The sequence below is a fragment of the Motacilla alba genome, chromosome Z (genome assembly GCF_015832195.1).
Source record: "Motacilla alba alba isolate MOTALB_02 chromosome Z, Motacilla_alba_V1.0_pri, whole genome shotgun sequence".
NCBI classification, from domain to species: Eukaryota; Metazoa; Chordata; class Aves; order Passeriformes; family Motacillidae; genus Motacilla; species Motacilla alba.
In genome coordinates, this window is record NC_052046.1 from 41,974,241 (window position 1) to 41,995,965 (window position 21,725).

The following is a 21,725-nucleotide window of genomic DNA, read 5'->3' on the forward strand; positions in this document are numbered from 1 at the left end:
CCTTGTCGTCTGTCTTCGCCAGCTTTGTTAATTTCTGACTAATTAGAAGTGGCTAATTTCTTTTTTTTTTTTTTTGTCACACTGCAGTAACTGTAAATTGTGTGAGAAGGGATGAGAACGTTCATGGCACAATTTATGGTGCTGCTGAGCAGATGCTCTGTCTGGCAGTCTTCATGAAAGCTTTAGGAGATGGCGTTCTAGACAAAGATTTGAGACTTTTCTTCCTTATTCAGATGACCTTATTAGATGACCTGTTGGGACTGTTCTTTAAACAATTTGTGGTGTAATGAACATTTTTGATGAGCCTCATTTTCAAAATCTAATTCTTGGAAATTAATCTCTTGCAAAGAGATTTAAAACTATTTTGTTTGCAAGTACTGAGGGAGCGCATTTTTGATCTGTCTTCTGTGTTTATGTCTTGGTAAAACATCAGAACTGAATGCAAAGCAAAATGGGAAATGAAGAGATGGGAGACATAAAAGACTAGAAAATTAATTTAAAATAGTGTTTTGGAAGCATTTATGAAGACAAGTGAGTTACACATGGATGAGTATGGCTTTGAGAAAAACAGTCAGATACGGGCACAAAGGACCTGGTAAGACCAATAGGCATTTAATAATTTTGTATGTGAAGCTCTACTGAGCATAGGTTACAGATCATATGTGAAGCTTTCTTCCTCTTCATTTAATTTCCTTACTGTATCAGAGAACAACCAGATCACTCTTTCTCAAATTCAAATACAGAGACCTAGTATAGTGTTTGTATTCTTTGGGTCTGCTTTCTGTAAGTGAATATTTATGTGTATCTGTTGTTTTGTTCAACATTGGGCAGGACATGAGAGTGTTTTGAAAAAGGACACCTCTCACCAAATTTCTTCATGGTTTAAGTTCTTAATGCCTATTTTTTTCTTCTTATAAAAGGTGTGGGATAAGGTTTAAGAAGTGAGTCAGCAAATGGTGCTAATATGAGTGTGTTTGGGGGAACGAGGCTCATGTTCCTTTGCCTGTCATCTAATGTGTATCATGTGGGTTGTCTTTTATTGACCTTCCTTTGACTTTGTGTGAGAATAATCTAAAGTAAATGAAAAGATCTACACAAGTAGAAGCTGTTTTTTGAACCTGAGAACCTGCAGTGTTTCCTCCTATGTTCCTTGTTTTGGTTAACTTAGCAGAAAATGCCAATTCTTTCTTGGTTTTGTCATCTCAAATAATTTGTCGCTTACATTGAGGAGTGTGTTCTTTACCCATTACATGACCTGTTTGATGACAGCCTCCCAACATGTATGTTTTGTAGGGGCAGAGGAACAGCCACTGCTGTGCTAGTTAATATGTTTACTGGGCCTTTATTGGGTCTGACACACGTAAAAAAAAAAAGTTCTACAAGCTACTAAGAATAAAAGGTGTGTTTAAATCCCAGCTCTAGAGAAGAACATTTCTTACCCCTAAGCTTTTTGAAGCAACTCTTACTAATTTATCCAAGCTGTTAATAAAAACTAAATGATGAGTATATATTTAAATCAAGTAGTCTCTATTATGTAGCACATAAATCGGATGAGCTTTGAAAAGAGTTAAAGAATCATTTAGGTTGAAAAGGACCCATAAGATCATCAAGTCCAGCCATTAACCTTGTACTGTCAAGTCTTAGCACTAAATGACCTCCCTATGTCTACACATCTTTTTTACTGCCTCCAGAGATGATGACTCAACTGCTTCCCTTGGAAGCCTGTTCCAATGCTTGACAATCCTTTTTGTGAGGAAAATTTTCCTAATACCAGATTTAAACCATCTCTGGTGCAAACTGAGGTAATTTCTTCTTGTCCTGTCACTTGGAAAACAGATCAACTCCCACCTTGCTGAAGCTGTTTTTGTGGGTAGCTGTGGAGAGAGACAAAAGTCTTCCCTGAGTCTCCTTTCCTCCTGATTAAACAACCCCAGCTCCTTCAGCTGCTCCTCATAAGACTTGTGCTCCAAACCCACCATGTTCCAGCACTGAGGTGAGGAACATCTTGTTGTGAGGGGCCCCGAACTGGACACAGCACTCAAGATGTGCCCTCACCAGTGCCAAGTACAGGGAGGCAATCCCTGCCCTGGTCCTGCTGGCTACACTATTGATGACACAGGCCAGAAGCCACTGGCTTTCTTGGCCACCTGCGCTCACTTCTGGTTTGTATTCAGTGGCTGTCAGCCAGCAGCCCTAGATCCTTTTTGCTGGGAACTTTTCAGACACTGCCCCAGCCTTAGGTATTGCATGGGGTGGTGATGCAATGGCAGGACCCACCACTTGGCCTTGTGAACTTTGACCTCAGTGCATCCTTTGACCTTTGGTACATTTTGTCCAGACACATCCACAGAGCCTTCTTACCCTCCAGCAGATCAACTAACTTCTGCCCAACTTAGTGTCATCTGCAGACTCACTGAGGAGTCATTTGATCATCTTGTGCAGTTTGCTGATAGAGGTGTTATGGAGGGCTGGCCCCAGTACTGAATCCTGTGGAACACCACTTTTCACTGGACACCAACTGGATATAACTCCATTCACCAGAGTTTTCTAGGCCAGGCCATTCAGCCAGTTCTTTACCAAGGAAAGAGGACATCTCTCTAAGTCATGAGTTGCCATGACCTAGAGTCCTAGATTGTGCTGTTGTTAAGGATATTTCTGCTGTGTATCAATGTGTAGTATTCTGTAATGTAAATAAATTCATTTTTTAAAAAAGTTTAACAAAATGTTAATCATCACGTCGTGCTTGGTGACCCACTGTGTCCAGCCATAGGTGATAAAGAGTTTACTTGTCCTAAGCTGTGTGAAGGGCAGAGTAAAGCCTTGGTATTTATTTCACCATGGAAATTTGCTTTTTTGTGTAAAATTCTGTAGAATAAGGAAATAATAAATTAAGCATTGTAAATAGAAGGACAGGACTGGTGCTCAGGGTGAGAGGTTCAGTATTGGAGGTTGCTGTGACAGTTAAGGACAAGGGTTGCAGTTGTACTGTGTCCCATTTGGGATGTGTTTTCTCCCTCATTCAGTGGCATCTCTCCGTAGAAAAAGGAATTTGAGGAAGGTTCAACTTAGAGTGCCTTATTCTTAGAATTAAGTATCTTGACCTTTGAATTTTCAAGCCTGTGTCTAAATATAACTGTTTTAAGCTGAATCCTGTTAGAATTGCTTCTCTTGTTTTTTGGTTTTTGGGGTTTTTTTCCCCATTAATACCAGTGTGAGTGTATTGAAGCGTTCTGTTGTTATCATGACAGTTTGGTTGTACTGATTAGGTAAGTAGGTAGGTTTTTGTGGATTCATTGTGTAGCTTCTAAAACAGATGAAGAGTATTTGTATTTCTGATAATACAGAGAAACTGAAGCAATGTAGAGAGAAAATTGTGGTATGAACTGAGAACATGTAAAACTATATTACACACAGAAATTTTTAACAGTATAATGTGCTGAGCAGATACTTCCATCTTCCTGTAATGCAGTTCAGTATTGTGATGACAAGCAACAACAGTGAAGGCAGACAAGTGTAAATATGTGTTACCACAATAGAGGTTGAGTTATTATGCCCTTAGTCCTCTCACTAGGAACAGATTTCAAATGCTGACTTGTCCTTGTGCCTATTGCAAATATCAGGTATAGTAGTGCAAGTAATGTTTTCATTGGTGTAAATGTTTGGATGTTCTCTTGGTGCTATGTCAACAAATATGGTCAGTATAGCATCCATTAACACAAATAAAAGATTTCAGTCTTCAGTGCTCAAGTGACAGCTTGTTCATTTACATATGTTGTGTTTCATATATGTGTGTACATACCTGTGTGCATCTATATATGTGTAGTTTAATACAGGGAAAAAAATCTTAAAGTGGAAGGAGTGTGATTTTGGTTTTTTACTTGTAATGAATGTCCTAATTAACCTGTCTCCACTGAGGTACCTGTATTGTTAATTTCACATGTCTAAATGGCAAAATCATTAGTAAATATGCATTAAATATGCAAAATATGTGTAGGGTAGACTTTGCTATTAAGCAATTTTGAGTCATATTCTCCTCAGATCCCTGGTCCTGTCAAAGCAGAAAGAGCAGAATTATGTTTAAAATTGAAAATATGATCTTTTTCAGATGTACCTATACCTGAACACCTTGTCTTGATTTCCCACTTCACTCTTGCCCTGGCATTATTTTAAGTATGTCAATCTCAGCACATTTTATTACACTTAAAGTAATTTCTTTACAATAGTGAATACATTTTAATGGTACGTGTGCAAAGTTTTATGTGTTTCAGCTTTGTATAGGAAAATGAGCTCTCTTTCTATATCTGTATTTCTGTATTTAAAATTTATCTTCTGCTTACATATGAAAGAGGGGATCAGGACTCTGATGGAGGCCCAGAGATAGCTTTTAGCACTGTCACCTGAAATAACACTTTCTATATTGCGTAAGGTGGTGCAGATGTCAAAACATGGACACTTTACCTTAGATCTTGGTAGGCATTTTGGAGATTGACTGATAGAAATTATCAATGGAAAATATTTTTAAAGTCTTTTTGGACACCAGTACTGTTTGTTGCATAACTCTTTCAATTTTCAGTTTTAAGAAAGCTTGAAATGGTTGCTATCATAGTACATATTAATTGCAGGGAACATCTGCAGAAATAGCACAATTTTTTTCCATTTTCTATCACTCATACCACTAAAAAAGTTGAGTTGAAAACTGCAACCATAAATTGGGATTTTAAGGTAAAATTCATATTCTTCCAGCAGCCGGATTTTTTAAAATAGGGAGATATAGCTGAGGTTTCTTCCCATATTGATGTTTGATTGGTGTTTTTGGATTGAGAGTTAAAGATTCCCATTCAGAAGAAATATAATGATGTGATACAAAAATAAATACTTGCTAACATCTTTGGGAGTTTGGAGCATTTAAAGTGCTATGATTCATTCCTGCAAAAAATGATTGCAAAACCTTTTCATATTTCAAAGGATTGTTTGCATGCAGCAAGTACTGCAAGCAGTTGCAAATACTAATTAAATTTAATATGAAGAACTTTGAGATGGTTGTGTGCTGCCTTGGTTCTTAAACCTGCTTCACTATTGCAAAAGGAGGTGCTACAGTTGTGTTATATGGATTTTACTGTCCATTTTGTATGAACAGGACAGCTTGAAAATAAGAAACATTTAGTCTTATTAAAACATTTTCCTTTTTTTTTTGTGCTATTAAGTCCTGCAGTGCTAAATATGATGCTGATGTGTTTACATTTTTCTAATGCCTTTGTTTGTTTTAAGTTAATGTGCAGCAAAGTAATGTTCCACTGTTTGGAATGAAAATTTGGTATATAATAATCAAATTCTTAGGGCTGTTTCAAGTACTTACTGTGTGAAACTAAAGCATTTCAGATGTAGCTGTCTCTTAATGTTGTTTTTTGTATGTCCTAAACATTCAGTTAAGTGAGAAATGTATTTCAGAGAAGAAACTGATACGGAGAAAACACTGGAAAAACACAGAAGTGTCAATCTGATGTAGAATAAGCAACAGATCAAATATTCAGCTTATTAATAGTGTTTTGACCGTAAGTAAAGCAAGTCTTCATTGGACTGTCCTGTATGTCAGTGTTTTTTTTGCTAGTAGGAGCCCAGAACTGCACACAGTAGTCCAGATCCTATCTCCTAGGACTTCTGCAAGAATCCTCTCATTTTGGCCTTTCTGTCAATCACCTGGGTTTTTGTTTTTTTTTTGGAACAGTTCTGTAGATTGCTGTGTGATTTGCTATTGCATGGCCCGGATCTTCACAGGTAAACTTTGCATGAAGGATTCATTACCAGTTCTGATTGCTGAAGAACAAATTGGCTTTTGTGTCTACTGTCAGTAAATAATGAATTAATTCTGTTAGCCAGAAGTGAATTATTGATGGCCAGAAAGATTACTGAGGCATGTTCTTGGTACAGTTGTTACAGCTATAATTGATACATACCACGTAATTGATATATACCATCATAGTGTTGCAAGACAAAAAAAAAAGAGATGAACTTGCACTTCTTTTTACCATGTCTGGCAATGTTGCTCTTGTTTTACAAATTGTGTCCTTTTACTAAATATTGTGGAAAGTTCTGCTGTTCCACTCTCAGAAGGGCTCTTTAATTCACAAAAATTACTAAGAGACCTGATATTTATGTATAAAGCTGCTACAGAAGATTTTGTACCAGTAACCTGACATGGCTATTGAACATTGGTTTCAATTTTAAGATGTAGTGGCTAGTTTTCTTCTTACCACATAATCATATTTCGAAAGCAAGTTAAAGAAAATACTGTAGGCTTCTTTTCAGAATGATGTGCCTTGCTATGCACTATTCTGTCTGAATTGATACACTTTCTTCATAAATCAACAGAGATGTCACCAGGAGCATGAGTTTTTTTAGCTGCCTTTTTTTTTTTTTTTTTTTTAGATTTTGCTGTGGCTATAGGAAACAGTGTCATGCTTAGTGTTTTTTGTTCTCTGTGGAATTTTCAAATTTTCATCCCAAGTGCTGGTTACAGATTCCTCAGAATTCTTTTACAGAATTTCTTAATTCTTGACAGTGTAAGAATTAAGACAAATTAAGAAAAAGTTCTGAAGTGCAGAAAGAAATGATCTTCCTTTTTGAATACTCAGATGTATCTAGTGTTCAGTGGGGAACTGTAGATACAGGGATTCTTCATATCTCAAGGGTACATCTTGAAGTACCCTGAAGTCCTATATGAGTTGCACTTTGCTTCTTTCACAGGAAAAAGGCTTCTAAAAGCCTTGTGTTTAGCATTGCATGAAAATCAACTGCAGAATCACAGTGGCTGAAGTTGGAAGGGACTTCTGGAGGTCATCTGGCCCAGCTCTTCTACTGAAACAGGGCTGGGTAGAGCTAAGTGCCAAGGACCATGGCTTTTGAGATGATCCAGGGAGAGAGACTTCACAGCCTGCATGAAACCTCTGCTGGTGCTCAGTCAAGTTACTCATGTTCAGATGGAGCCTGCTGCGTCTCTCTGATGAGATAACCCTGAGCTTTCTCTTTTCTAAGCTGATCAGTCAGTCTGAGGCTGTCTCAGCCTTTTTTTATGTAAGAGATGCTCTAGGTGCTTCTCTGCACCTCATCTCATTCTCATCTCTGTGACCCTTTACTGGACTCTCCAGTAAGTCAGTGTTTCTCTTGTGGTGGGGAGCCCAGAACTACACACAGTCCTCCAGATGCTGTTTCCTAGGACTTTTGCAAGAATTGGCTCATTTTGGCCTTCCTTTCAGTCACCTGCTTTTATTGAAACTGTTTGCAGATTTGGGAAGGTCTGCATTTCTGTGCCAATTTTTTATTAGACCAAATTCAGATTTCCCTTACTGTTCCTTCATCAGGAAGTTGTCTAGCATGTGCCCAGAGAGTCAAGTTTCCAAGTTGTGTCCTGGTCACAACTCTGAAATAAAAGCTTGGCTAGAAAAAAATGGCTCTGAATATTACTGGTAGTGAGGTTTTTAGGTAAAAATTGAATTTTTTATTTTTTTTCTTAACACACGAAGCATTATTTACATTCTAGGATTTTTATCTAGTGCCTGGAGGATGCAAGGACATTAATATTAGAATTTTTTTTTCTCACCATGTACCCATTCACCTTGACTTCATGACTATGTTATACCAAGATTGTGCTCATCGTCAACAGCTGTAACAGTTTGCAGTTCTTACTAGAGAAGCCACTGTATCTGTTCCAGGTGTTCTTTTATTCAGGAAAAGCGGTATAATGGTTATGTGAATGGTAGTGAGTTGAAGCAAAGGTTCTGAATCCTGCTTATCCTGCAGAAGTTGAACGAGCAATGTTACGTGCTCTAATTGGACTGGCACACAGTTAGCAGGATGAAAAATATCACTATGTTGGCCAATGCAGCTAAGCCAGCAAAATTCTTTGGGCAAATCCAATTATACTAGCAAAAGATTCTTACTCCTGTGTTTATTTTGTCAACTGAAGTTCCTCTAAAGAGCTTTTGCCAGTGAGAGATGTGTGTCGTTACAGTATGATTCTGCTGGCAGATCTTTATATGTGGACAGGTCCTTTGTCATGCAGCTTTGAGTCCAACTGGATAATCCTTGTTTATTTTGTCTTGAAAAAAGCATACCAATTAGTCTTGGAAGTAGTCTACTTGTTCATAAAATCTGTTACTTTTTGCCACTTGTGGCACAGGGCTTTTAATTTACTGCCCCATCATTACTTCTTATAGTTGCTTCTTTCTGGTTTTATTTAAAGCTAGAATTTTAAGAATATATTTAAAGGAAATGTCAAACTTCATGGTCCCCAAGAGCTTTTCATCTGGAAGCTTACAAGTTAATATGATGCCACTTTTTCATCCTATTCTTTTTTTTTCCCTCACTGTTACACAAAATGTAAATGTGGATCCCTCAGGAATAAGGCAGGACTGATGAGCATGTGAAAGCTTTGGCTTTCATGGAAGCTGAGAGTTACCACTGTGGGAGCCCTGGGACACCAGTGCTGATCAAATGGGGACCTGATTGAGAGTGAAGCTCAAGGGAAAGCACAGCAGGGAAGGATGAAAAAACCTGTGCTTATTAGTACACAGTGTATGTGCAGTGTCCTGTTTTGCTCATTAGGGAACTGGCTGATGAGTGCAGGTGCTGTCTGGATTCCAAGATCTGCAGCTGGCATCTGTCATGTGTACTAAAGTACCTACAGATGGGGGTGTGTGAACTATCCTGGGCTTTACATACCTGGATGGGAGAGACAAACTTTCCTGGTTTACCATAACAAATTCTTCTCATCCCTTACACCAACCCTTTGATTGTCATTAAATATTCTTGTTTAGGGCAAGAGTGAAGGGCTGTTGTTTATTCCCATATTCTTCTTAGTTTTTACTGTTTTCAGAAATAATCTTCATTTCGCTCTTCCTGGACTGACAGAGTGGTTACAGTTGTGCTCTGTATTGATCAGGAAAGTGTTTTGTGGTCTGTAAGGGAACGTGGAAGGAGAGACCATCAGCTCGTGTAAGTTGTGTCTGGTCAAAGAATGTTTGAGTGCCATAAGGGAATAAAAAGAAAAGGAGTAATAAATAGGAACGATTTAAGGCACAAATCTGTTGAACCAAAAAATAAGGGAGGTAGATATGACCAAACCAGTGACCAAACCTGATCAGTCACTAACTGAAGAGGGTATGTGGAATGTTTAATTCAGAGATTATTTGATTGTAGACCTCATCACATGGCATTATAAGAGAAAGGAGGGAGCCATAAAGATATGGCGAGAGACACAAACCTGCCAAGCAAACTTAAAGGAGACAAAGACAAGAAACAAAACAAAACCTGGTCTGTCACAGTAACTGATGATCTATCGGAAATGTGCACACAAACAAGGATTCTGTGATTGATAAGGATGCATACCTGAGAGTCTAGGATGTTGGGGCAGGTCAGTGAGACTATGCCATCTGAGAAGGTGATTTGTAAGGGAATGGAGTTGGAAAAGGGACAAAATGAGGCCAGACAGAAAAAGGGCTGATGCAGGTAAACTGTGGTCAGTCTTTACCCTTGTTTGGCTGAGCCCTGTGCCTGATCTCTGCAGTCTGTCCTGTTTTATTAGATCTTTTCTTAACTGCCTTATTAGATCTTTTCTTAACTGAAGTCCCTCTGGAGACGTTGGCAACAACCAGGTTTGCAGTGCCAGTGGTAGAAGTGAGTGAGGTTCTTGGTGGCAGGAGCTGGAGGGGCTGTAGCTATCTGAATTATTTTGTTGGTTTCCTACAGAATTTGTATCTCTAATCCCAGCTACAGGGGAGTTGTGTGAGCTTGTAAACTCTGCATTGTAATGCCACACTGAAGTTAAACTTACGCAGCTTCTGCTTTCTGTGGGAGAGATGGAAGAAGACAGTAATGCTTACAAAGCCATCTGGCCTGAAATGGCATCCATCTCCAGTCACATAAGTGATTTCCCTTGCCTTGGTTTTAGGGTTGTGGGGCACAGCTCTTTCAGAGCATACTCGACATAGGCCAAAAAATGTATTTAGGATTAGTTTGGTCTTGGCCACTGCATTTGGATGCAACTGTCTGTTCAGCCCAAGAACTTGCTGTTATTGTAGGTATAATGTGACTAACAGAAATGTTGCAATGTAATTCAAATTACAGTTAGAATTGTTGGAGCAGATAGGATCTGCAGAATACTCAGTTTACTAGATGCCTATAGTTAAATTTGAAAATGCTTGATGTTGATGTTTACCAACTTGTATTGATGCCTTGAGAAGGCTGACCTAGAACAGAGGCTACACAGAGTTAAAGAATAAAAGTAGGTATATATTAAAAGACCTTAAAGGATACACCTTGGGCAGTGCAAGGGCCTGGTGAGGGCTACACCAAAGATGAATCCAGAATGGTCACCAAATGGACGACCAGTTATGAGGTCCCACACTTCTATAAGTTTTGGTCTATTTGCATATTGGGGTTAACTGTCCAATTACAACTTAGATTATGAAGTCCCATTCTTCTTGTTTTCTCTCTTCAGTTCACCATTGTTTATGCTTTTGGGCCTGAAATTTGTTAATGGTTGTCCTTGGTCACAAGCTAGAAAAGGAATTGTTTTGTCTATCTATTCTGTGAAGAGAGCTTATCAATACTTAATATGAAGCTCAGAACTACACACCTAGGCAGCACAGAATCTGAAAAATATTAAAGCTAAAACTTAAGGCTTGAGTGTCATGGGGAAAAATAATTTCCTTTTCAATATGCAGTCATAAAGAGGAAACATGCAGCTGATGATTTCTGGTCAGCCTCTGGTAGGGTTTTATAGGATATGCCCATCAGATTGTCCTTATGTAAAGCCTTCTGTGGGCTATGCATGAGAATACTCCTGTAGTATTAGTTGGCTTTTGAAATACAGGTCTTTTATGGACTACAGCATAGATGTAATTTATTCTCTGAATTTGAGGTGGAGGGTATGGAGTAGCTGCTTGCGTTTCGCAGGACCATTAAGTGGAAATATATAGGGAGTTGGAGAGGAAAATGATTTTCAGATATTTGCAGTAATTGCTTTGGTAATCTTTCCCTTCTGTGATGGTTAATAATCAGAGTGTGGCTGCAGTATTTATAACTTTACTGGAAAAGGACAGTGGCAAAAACATACCTCAAAGGGTGTTGTCTCAGTGAAAGTACCTTGTTTTTCCCAAACAAAATGGAAAGGCTTTCAGATAAAACATTACTGCAAGAAACACATACAGAAATAGAACAAACACTTCTAAATGGTGTTTTACAAACAGGCAAACTCTGTATTCACCTTTATTACCATTAGAGTAATGAGAGTTTATGTGGTGCACAGATGCGAATGAGACAACTATACTACCTATGTCAGTGAAATGCCAGCTTTTAGGGATGAGATTGTAAGTGTCTGTATCCCTGTTCATCATGCTCTTTTGGTTCAGTGTATTTTAAAGAAGGGCAATGAGTTTATCTTGTTAGTTAAAAGCTAGGTAGAGTGTTCTTGACAACTGCCATCCAGTCTGTTCTTGTTGCATGTTGGACATGAGAAAAATACATAGCGTATGTCTGGAAAAATTAGCAGTAGTCCCAGAAAATATTTTGAGTACTAACAAGAAACAGTAAGAGCCATTTGGGATTTGGAGACTTATCATTGTGGAAAGTATCATATATTCCACAAATAAACTACTGAACTTAATGACCAATAATAATAATGTAGACTAAACAACTGTCTGAAATACTGTCAATATATAGTTATTCCACATGCTGATTGAAAATAACATGCAAACAAAATTATATAGGATGAGTGTCTCTTATTAGCTTCTTGTACTTTTCTGCATGGTAGTATTACCTTGATACAATTACCACATGAGAATTGGTTTCTTGATAAAAACTAAGACAGAACACCAAGTCTTCAATTAATTGGGTTTGTATTGGGGTTTTTATAGAGTTTGTTTGCAAATAAGTTAAGCTTAGCCTTAGGTTACTTCTTTTTCAGTACAGAAAAAGACACAATTATATTTTAAATCTCTGAATATGTATTTCCAAAAAAATTATTTAACCTTTATTCTCTTAATGGGAAACAAGTTTGAGTAAAATTACTGTTGCTTACTGCAGAGGGTAGTTAGCACTTACAGAGTTTGAAATATCTGTGAGAGTTAGTAATCTGGAGTGGTGATGAAGGCAAACTGCTTAGCAGTTTACATCTCCACAGTCTTTGAAGTGGTGCACTCCAGATGCAAAAGGAAAAAAAATAATAATAGAAGAGCTGTTTTTGCAAAGTAGACTGCTTTCTACAGGGCACGGTATATTAGTGCTAATGCTTGGGAAGGGTGTCACATTTAAATTAGGGCAATAGCAGTGGGAGATCCCCAGCCTAAGGCATGTATAGATTGTATTAGGACAGGAGTGGTTATTGTATTCTTTCAAGGTTTTGTTTTCTGCCAGCTTCACTAAATCAAATTTTTTTCTTCCTCCATTTGAGATTTTCTTTTGCACTCAAAAAATCCCAGCATACCTAACTTTACCAGCACTTTTATTACCTGTCTTTTTCTTTGAATAGGCTTAGTCATCATGGTGTAAAATGCTGGGCCACAAACCATCCTTCTCTCACTCTTGTAACATAGTTCCTTTAAGATTTGTCCTTTGGCAGTGTTCTCTGAAATCTGATAAAATACGTGTTTTCACAGAAGCTGTGCTCTCAAGGGTATCTTTTCCAGGTTTTGGTTTTTTGTTTGGTTTTTTTTGTTGTTGTTTTTTTGTTTGTTTTTTTGTTGTGTTTTTTTTTGTTTGGTTGGTTTTTGGTTTTGTTTTTTTTTTTTTTTTTGTGTTGAGCTTCTCAGGGCTAGCAACCTTCTGGAAGAGTCACCCTTTACCTGAACATCTACTGTCATGAACCATCAGGTGCATACCTGCCTTTTCACCTATATTTCTGTAAAAAATTAAAGTGCAGTTGGTTAAGGAGTCCAAAAGAGATTGAGCAACAAGCAGATGCATGCATTATCAGGCTGGTTCTCTAAGGAAAATGATTGTTTTAGGTAAGATACAGTAGGGGAAAACTACAATCTGTGTTCAAGTATTTGAAGACAAGAGACTGAAAAGCTCTAAGATTTTGTAAAAAATGGCCACAAGTCAGTAGCCACCTTTTGTCTCTTGAACACCTGGACAAAACTTCTAGGTCTTAAAAAGAGTGTCCTTGCACTGCAAAGAATGCTGGAGTATAAACTATATATTGATGGAAACCTACCAAGAAGCAACTAATACAGTTCAAAAAATAAAATGCCCTTGTAAAGCTAAGAGCCAGGAGAGGTCCAGAGTCCAGTCTACAATTAAGTCTGAAGTGAGACCTCTAACAGTCTAGGGTGAGGGGGCAGTTCTGGAGCACAAAGCTGTTGCAGACAAGTTGTTTTCTGTGCTTCAGCTATCTGCAATTACATGCATATGTAATTGAAATAGTGCGGTAGTGGACTGAAATGGAAGTGGTGGAGTGACTGGACAAGCTTGAGGGCAACTAAATACTACAAGTTTGCTTGTACTAGAAATTCTGTCAGAAGTTAATGTGATGCTTGGACTCAAGGATAGCTCCAGTGATAGTTCATGTAGTTTTAGTTTTTTGTTCAGTAGCTGATCTCTGCAATATGATGTGTAGTCTTCTGTATTTTCAGTTGTCGTGTCTATTAACAGCATGATGTGCTTTAATTTTGGCAGAATAGTGGGGTGGAGGCTCCCCCCTAGGAGGAGGACGTTTATTGCATTTTCTGCCGGCTTTATAGGCATTGGTGGAAGCTTCTGAGAAGAATGACAGCTCTATTCGATAGCATGGACACACAGTGAAAGTTGTGTTCATAGCCAACTGGGAAAACATTGTTTGGAGTTGAATGACCTTCACATCACTAGCACTGGAAATTTCAGGCACTATATAGGCCTTGTGGAGTTATAATGAAGTTTAACTGGAGATTGATGATTTTTTTTCAGGTTTTCTGTATGAATGGTTATCATTACATGAATAACTAGAAGGATTGAGCATCTCTGTGCTGAGTTAGCCGAATTAAAATAGGCTGCAGTACAGAGCAAATGTCAGATTAGCTAGGTACAGACCTGATAGGAAGGAGGTCCAATGCAGAGAGCAAGCTCTGTGTACTAGCTGCTTACTCACAAGTGCCAGTTCCATTACTGTGAAGACATCTTCCCATACTTCTGTAGCCTGTAAGTGCTGTTGTAGGAGGAATGTAGAGTAGGTGATGCCTTATTTCCTTCATGTTACTCTTTTCTGATAGAGTTTTGATTTTGCATGGGTGTTTGGAATTTAATATTTTAGTGCTGCTAAAGTATAATCTAAGTAGTAATTTTTTTAGAGGTTAGGGAACCATAAAAAAATCTGTGTTTCTAAACAAAATATAAAGGTGAATACTTGTAGGTGCTAAATTTCATGGTGTTTTCAATCTTCAATGAGTCACTCATAATGCTAGATGCAAAGTAATACTGAAGTAAGGATTGCAATTCACTCATCTGGTGGTTGGTTTTGTTTTTGTTTTGGTTTGGTTTTCTTTGCACTGGTGTAGAGTGAAGACAGTCCTAGTCCCAAGCGACAACGCCTTTCCCATTCCGTCTTTGACTACACAGCAGCATCACCAGCCCCATCACCACCAATGCGACCATGGGAGATGACATCAAATAGGCAGCCTCCTTTGGCTCGACCCAACCAACACCACTTCTCAGGGGAACGATGCAACACACCTGCACGAAACAGGAGGAGGTAAGCAAGCTGTGTAGCTTGGGAAACAAGTTCTTATTCTTTCTGATTTTAGCTCAAGGAAGGCGTGTTTTGGGTAGCATTGACTAGATTACACATGGTAAACATGTTAACATTTCCTTTAAACTGTAAGATAATGCAGTTGTGACTAAAAGGCTACTGGAAGTATTTCAGGGTTGTGCATCACCTTGTAATTTATGTGAAAAGTCAGCTTGAGGAGAAGAGTGCTCTAGACATGTTTTATTATTAACGTAATTCTCTATTACTCTGCCCTGAGGTAAAAAGCATGTAGAAAAGTGCAAGGAAAAATCTTTCTCATCAGGGTACTTTTAAAGGTGTTAAGAATTACTCATGTAATACCATCATTTTCATTACAGTCACAATTATTTTTGTACGTAAAACCAATCAAAATAAAGATTAGAGACACCAGCTGGAGAGATCAGAAGGTTAGCATAGTGTCAAATGTTTGCTGAGGTGGGTGATTGACATGTAGTAGTAATTAGATTTTCATGTTGGTTTTAGCTTGTGGCTCATTAACTTCTCAAAGCAGAGATTTTGGAATAAGTTCCTGTGGTCATGGAAGAGAGAAACTGGAACTGGGGTGTGGATGGATGGTACTCCAGCAAAACATGAACTCACAGATTTTTTTTTGCTATTCTGGTTAAACAAATTATCCAAAACAGAAGCTTTCATTGCCTCACATTCTGCCTCTAAAATACTGAGTCATCTTAGTCAAGTTAAAACACAGTGTCTCTGTTTGCTTCTAAGACATGTTTTAGCTTGGTTTGTACTAAAAAAAAAAAAAGTGTCTCTCCTTTTTCATTAATATGAAATTTAGGCTTAAGATATATTTAGCTAGTTTTCTTCAGATTCCACAAATCAAATTTGTCAGCAATAATCAGCCAGCAGTTTTGAAGCAAGAGAGCTTACAGCATGCTAGTTTTGGATCTTTGCTTCAACTTTTATCAATTTGAAAGCCTTCAGTCAGTGGCTTGTAAAATATGCAGCTCTCAATGCAGCTTGTCAGGCTTAGGAAAGAGGCTAAATAGTGAACTTAAAAGGGTTGCTGTGAAAACATAAGATCACACCTTTCATATAGTTTGGTACACGAATGCTCTGTTAGGGGCATTGGCCCACAAAATTATTTTGACCTCAAATGTTTTGAACTGAGATGCCTAGCTTATGTGCATTCAGTCATTTTTGTTTGGTGTCCAGTCAGCTTACACAACTTTCTTTGCAGTGTTCATTAACATCTGCAGAGTTAAACAGCATGCTTAACTATCTGGCTAGCGAAATGCTAGACAGCAGAATCTAGACAGTTTGGGTATACTGTGGAATGGAGGATAAGAATGGAAATGTGTAAGGACTGAATGTGCATGGGACAAGTGTCTTGCTGTTCAGATGCAGTCAAATGCTAATGAAGTAGTAGCCTGTGGCTTTTTGTAAGTAAGCCACTGGCAAAGAGGGAGACACCTCATTGCAAAGCCATCTTTAGTCTGACCGGAACTGTTAGGTTGGTTGCAGCTTTATGAACACAAATATTACTCTTTCTAGAGCCAGCTCGCTTGCTCCTGGGTTATAACACAAGTTTTTGCTGTAATCACAGACACTTCAATGTGTCAGTACTTTGTTTCCCTGCACTTGAGTCAGGGCATTTTTTAGCTTGGGTGCAGTGTTGCATTTGAGCTAGCTCCAGGTCAGTTCCATAATAGCATTGCACCTAGTTTCTTCTAGAACCAGGGTTTTTAGGGAGAACAGTACATACATGTTTCTTGTTTTGCAGGAATCTTTCTCAGTCTTAAGAGTGCTCTGGAGTAATTCCAGAACTAACAGCCATTCTCATAGATCAAAAGCTTGAGTCCTTAAGATCTTTATGAATGTATCTGTTATTAATGCTTTAGGTGAGGTTATGCCTATGCTTTTGAAGCAATTTTTTTGTTTTCCCTGCTTTGTTTTCTCTTCTCATTGCAGAATGGTTTCAGATTTCGCCAGGTTTTCAGGTTAAGATAAGATGAAAGGTGAACTCCAGCTGCAAATGGTCATTGAACTCAAGAAAACAGGCTAGGGCAAGTGCAGGCAAAACCTTTGAAGTGTGTGTAGTGTGGACATCACTGCCTGGTGTCATCAGCATTAACTCCTTCATCCTGCCAGTTGGTTCATGGTGGTCAGGACAGTCTGTCTTGGGTATTTTTACTAACTGGAATTTTTTTTTTTATTACCTGCCTTAGTATTTTGACTTTTCCTCTTGGTATCAGTGATTTTGTACTGTGCCTAACACAAGAATGCTCCGATTTGTTGTGGTTTTTCATTCTGATTCGTTGTAAGCAAACAAATACTGCATTAAAAGAGATAGCCTTCTGGTGTAAATTTGTAGAATGATTATTTTTGTCTAGAAACTTATATATAGTACAGATAAATTATGAATGTAAAATCATAATGCATGCCTATGTGAAACAGAGAAGGCCATTCCAATTTATCAGTCATTGTGAAATGGATCCATTGCTGTGCCTTACCTTTCATCTGTGCTTCCTTTCCTCCTTGTCTTGAATGTAATTCTGAACTAAAGGGATTCAAGAATGCCTTACTGCAAAGAAATCACCCTTGTTAGAAATACTAAGATCTGCACATACTAACTCTGCAGTTATGGATACCTTTTGATGGCTGTTCTTACCTAAGGGTGGGAATTCATGCAATTTTTTTAACCATTTTCATCCTGTCTCTTTGTCTTAACCTGGCATTTACCATGTTTATACTGCACATGTAGTAACGGGATTTTTTTTGTGTCTGTTTTTAAAGACTTCAAGCACAAATTCATTACTGAAGTTCAATAATAGTTTAGACCAATGTCTTGACAATTATTGTGAAGTAATTTCCAATAATTCAGAAGATAATAAAGCTATGTATCCAGATGTTCTGAATTTTGCTGACTGAAAGGATAGTATAGGTATAATTCTGCACAGGAAAAAAATCCAGCTTTGCTTTTTTCCAGAGAATGATACTTATTCATTCATTCATTTTAAAATACGCTCCAGCCTTTTTTGGCTTTTTCATAATTCTGGGTTCATGAAAAAGTAAAACCAGGCCTTTTAACTAAGACAAGTCTTATGAGAACTATCTTGTCTAAGAAGCCACCTTGTCTAAGTGCTGGTGGCAGTTAAGAGAATTTCTCTTCTTCTGAAGCACTTGTGCTGTGTTTTGTAACTTTCCTCTATTTTTGGTACTTTTCCAAAGAAAAATCCTCGCATAGGTATTTTTATGTGAAAATATTCAGACCATTTCTGTTCCATAGCAGGATATAGCAAATTTAAAACAACCGAGTACTCCAAACTATAGAACATCATCTGCATTGCTAGTTCCATGATTAGAAATTATATATGCCAATTTTACCTAAGGAGAAACTAGCAGTTATATCATATTAGTAATAAAGCGATACAGCATGCAGCAAAAACTTCAGGAAAGAAAACTGGATTTAAAATACATTAGTGAGAACTAAACTTTAGGTTCTCAGTGGTTAGAAGAAAACACAGCCTGTATGTTCTGCCATGGTAGTTTATAAAAATAAAGGTGGGTATGCATTTTAAAATTTGTTTGGGTTTTCCTTTGCTGTGTTACAGTCTGGCCTTATGCCTTCTGTCTGGCCTGTTGAGAGTTGCCATTTGTTTCAATTCTAAGAGAGGCAATAGTGTCAAAAATCTTTGTGAGGTAGAAAAATAGTGGCTTGAGACATTGTATCATATGCTCACAGTTGCGTCTGGGTAGCTGGTGATGTGATCTCATTTTCCCTGAGTATGTCTGTTTCATGCAGCACAAAAGTTGGACTCAACCTAAGAATTATCTGGGATTTGCCAACAGGTTGCAGGTTTATATGATTTTTATTTGGTAATAGCAGAAATTCTGTTCCCTGCAGTTGGAGAGGACACGTTCTAGTAATGATCACAGATTCTTTTTGTCTCTTCTCTGTAGTTTATGTTCTTTAGCCTGTTTCATAAATGGGAAACCACTTCACCCCATGTAGCTTTAATATGCTGTTGCTTCTGGGACCTGTAACTTGTGTGTGTTGTGGAGATTGGAAGGCATGTGCTGAAAGTACTGCAAGATCATTTTGTGCTCTCAGTGCTTTCCCCTTCCAAATGAATGAGAAGTGACTTGTTCAAAACTTCTGGTAGTGAGTTTGTCACATCTGTGTTCATCATTTTCTGAGTGCTGAACCTGAGCCAGTGGTCTCTGATTTCTAGAAGTTTTGGCTCAAGATAGTTGCAGCTCTACTCAGAACTGCGCACAATTATATAGGACTATATAATCAAATCCTACACTTGTAGATCAGTTACTCTAAGAGGTGTACGCTGTGGTCTGGGTCTGTCTACAGAAGTTCTCCACTCTGGAAAAGAAACAATACCACAATCATAATTTCCTGGGACCTCCTGGAAGAATTTTAGAATGCGCGCAGTTATGTAGTGAACATGTGAGAGCTGAAAAATTTGTTTCTTCAATGAAGTCTACTGCTTAGTCTGCTGTCAATAAGCAAGCAGTCATTCTATGGTGTGGTTGAAACAAAGACCCTGGGGAAATCTGTGACCATTTAATGAAGGATTTTTACCTAGATAGAATAAAGGCATGGGAATATTGTGAAGATTGCTGTCTTGACTTTTGAGCACTACTGTGGCAATCCAAATGTCATTTTTTAATAAGGTAATATTTACATTGGAGTTCTCCTCTTGGTTTCCCTAACAGCATTAAGTTATGCTCTGTTAAGCATTTCCATACTGTAAAAAGTGTCATTTATAAGGATTCTAGCAGTTCTGTCAGTAAAAAATTTTATTCTAATCTAATAAACTTGTTCTAGTAAAATTTTCCAGTTTAAAAGATTCCTTGATATTTGATTCTCTTGAGGTTTTATTTACTAAGAAGAATTTATGTCATTTATATAACTCTAATTTTTTAATGCATTTCCAGTCCTCCTGTTCGACGTCAGAGAGCAAGGAGAGATCGTTTGTCTAGACACAATTCTATTAGCCAGGATGAAAACTATCACCATCTCTCCTATGGACAGCAGCAAGCAATAGAAGAGCCTCGAGCCTTTCGCCCACCGAATGTATCTCCTCGTATGTTGCACCCAGCTGCTCACCCACCACAGCAGAATGCAGTGATGGTTGACATTCATGATCAGGTAAAATTTTTAGAGCACAATCAGAAGGCTGTTCAAGAGGTGGTGTTTGGTTTTGGGAGGTTTTTCCCACCATCTTCAAGATCCCTCTCTTCACCAAGTCATCTCATCTCATGGTCGACAATGAAAGTCACAGAGCACTAATTTCTATTTGACTTCTTACAGAGTGGTGGTTTTTGTTGAATATTATGTGTATGAAGCATTGCAGTAGGCAGTGAAAAAAAAAACCCAAAAAGTTCACACTTTTAATAAAGAAGATTGATACTTAACAATTCATACTTAACAATTTGTCAATGCATAAATTGTCATATTTCTCTATGTCTCTGTCTTGAATCTTTGAAATGCAGTTATTTTGCTTTTGTAATTAGTTTCTTGCAATAAAGATGTGATACGATACTTACTAATTATGTATTCTGTTTCACATGAAATGTTTCACCTTAGCTTAAGAATCATTAAATAGTTAAAATATATTATTTAGGGGTAGAATTCACAATGCCTATAGTTGGTTGTTTGCATAGCAGCAGAACTCACAATAGTTTTGGTGCATAACTGAATTAACTCTCCAAGCCTAATCAACTCCTCCTTAAATTGTATGAAAAAATTATATTTGAGTTGGTCCAGAAAGTAAATAATTCCTTTCTGTGACAGCACTTTGTATAGAATTCTGTAACTGAGGACCTGTAAAAGTGGTTTCAGGCCTCTCACTACAAAAAGGACATTGGGTTGATGGAACACCTTCTTGGAAGAGCAATGGAACTGGTGAAGGGTCTGGAGCACAAATCGTATGAGGAGCGGCTGAGGGAGCTGGGTGTATTTAGCCTGGAGAAAAGGAGGCTCTGGGAAGACTTTACCAATCTCTAAAAGTGCCTGAAAGGAGGTTGTAACCTGGTGGACATTGGTTTCCCAAGTAACAAGTGACAGGAAGAAATTGCACAAGGGTAGTGTAGATTGGATATTATGAAAAATTACTGAAAGGGTTGTCAAGCATTGGAACTGGCTTCCCAGGGAGATGGTGGAGTCACCATACCTGATGTTATTTAAAAGACACATAGGTGTGGCAATTACAGACATGATTTTGGGGTGGCAGTGCTGGGTTAATGGTTGGATTTGATGAACTTAGTGGTCTTTTCCAGCCTGTATGCTTCTGTGATCCTGTTGAGGTAACCTTTGTTGTTGTCTACTAAATTAACAGGCCATAGCACAAGTACATTGCTTGCTATATAGCCACAGACAGTTCATAGATATCCACATCGGAAGCTGCACTTGCACAGAATGCAGCTGTAACATCTGTGCTTAAAAGCTGGTTTCCATTCAGTGCAGATGCATAGCACTAGTGTGTTGTACTATGTGTGCAGAGCAGTTCTCAGCAGAGAAGTATTTGCATTTGGGACCAAGTGGAAGGATGGAAGCCCCATGCCATTCTAGCAGTCTCACAAATTACATTAACAGTTCTTCTGCTGGAGATCCAAAAATGCTCCTGCTTTATGTTGCAAGCTCATGACAAGTCTGGCTGAACAGTTTTTCATTCCACTGCAAAACACCATCTGTGATCAGATGTATTTCCAGACTGACTGAGGTCTTCCATGGTGCTAATTTACAATTCAGCGGCATGAACATTTTGAGAAGTAATTTTTTTATTATTATTCTTATGAGCTGTAAACATTCCAGGATCACATATAGCATGGCACTTAAGCCCAGCTTTTTGTAGCAGAGCTGGAACTGGTTCAAGTCCAGTGTCTTTCCTGAACCTGGTTTCTGTCGTTATTGATGTTTGAGATTTTAACCTGTGTTCAGTGATCTGTGTTCTATTTTGGTTTCTTTATCTGGCTGTACACTACCAGTTTG

The 21,725-nt window shown here is 38.1% G+C and overlaps 1 protein-coding gene across 5 annotated transcripts in view; it reads left to right on the forward strand.

The window, feature by feature from the left end:
- The window catches only part of RNF38 (ring finger protein 38), a 114,909-nt gene that overhangs the window by 70,843 nt on the left and 22,341 nt on the right, over positions 1-21,725 (forward strand). For all 5 annotated transcript variants that reach the window (XM_038124538.1, XM_038124539.1, XM_038124540.1 and 2 more), the window contains 2 exons: positions 14,526-14,719; positions 19,670-19,883. In XM_038124538.1, the coding sequence (XP_037980466.1) occupies positions 14,526-14,719; positions 19,670-19,883 (408 nt within the window). The remainder of the gene's footprint in view (positions 1-14,525; positions 14,720-19,669; positions 19,884-21,725) is intronic.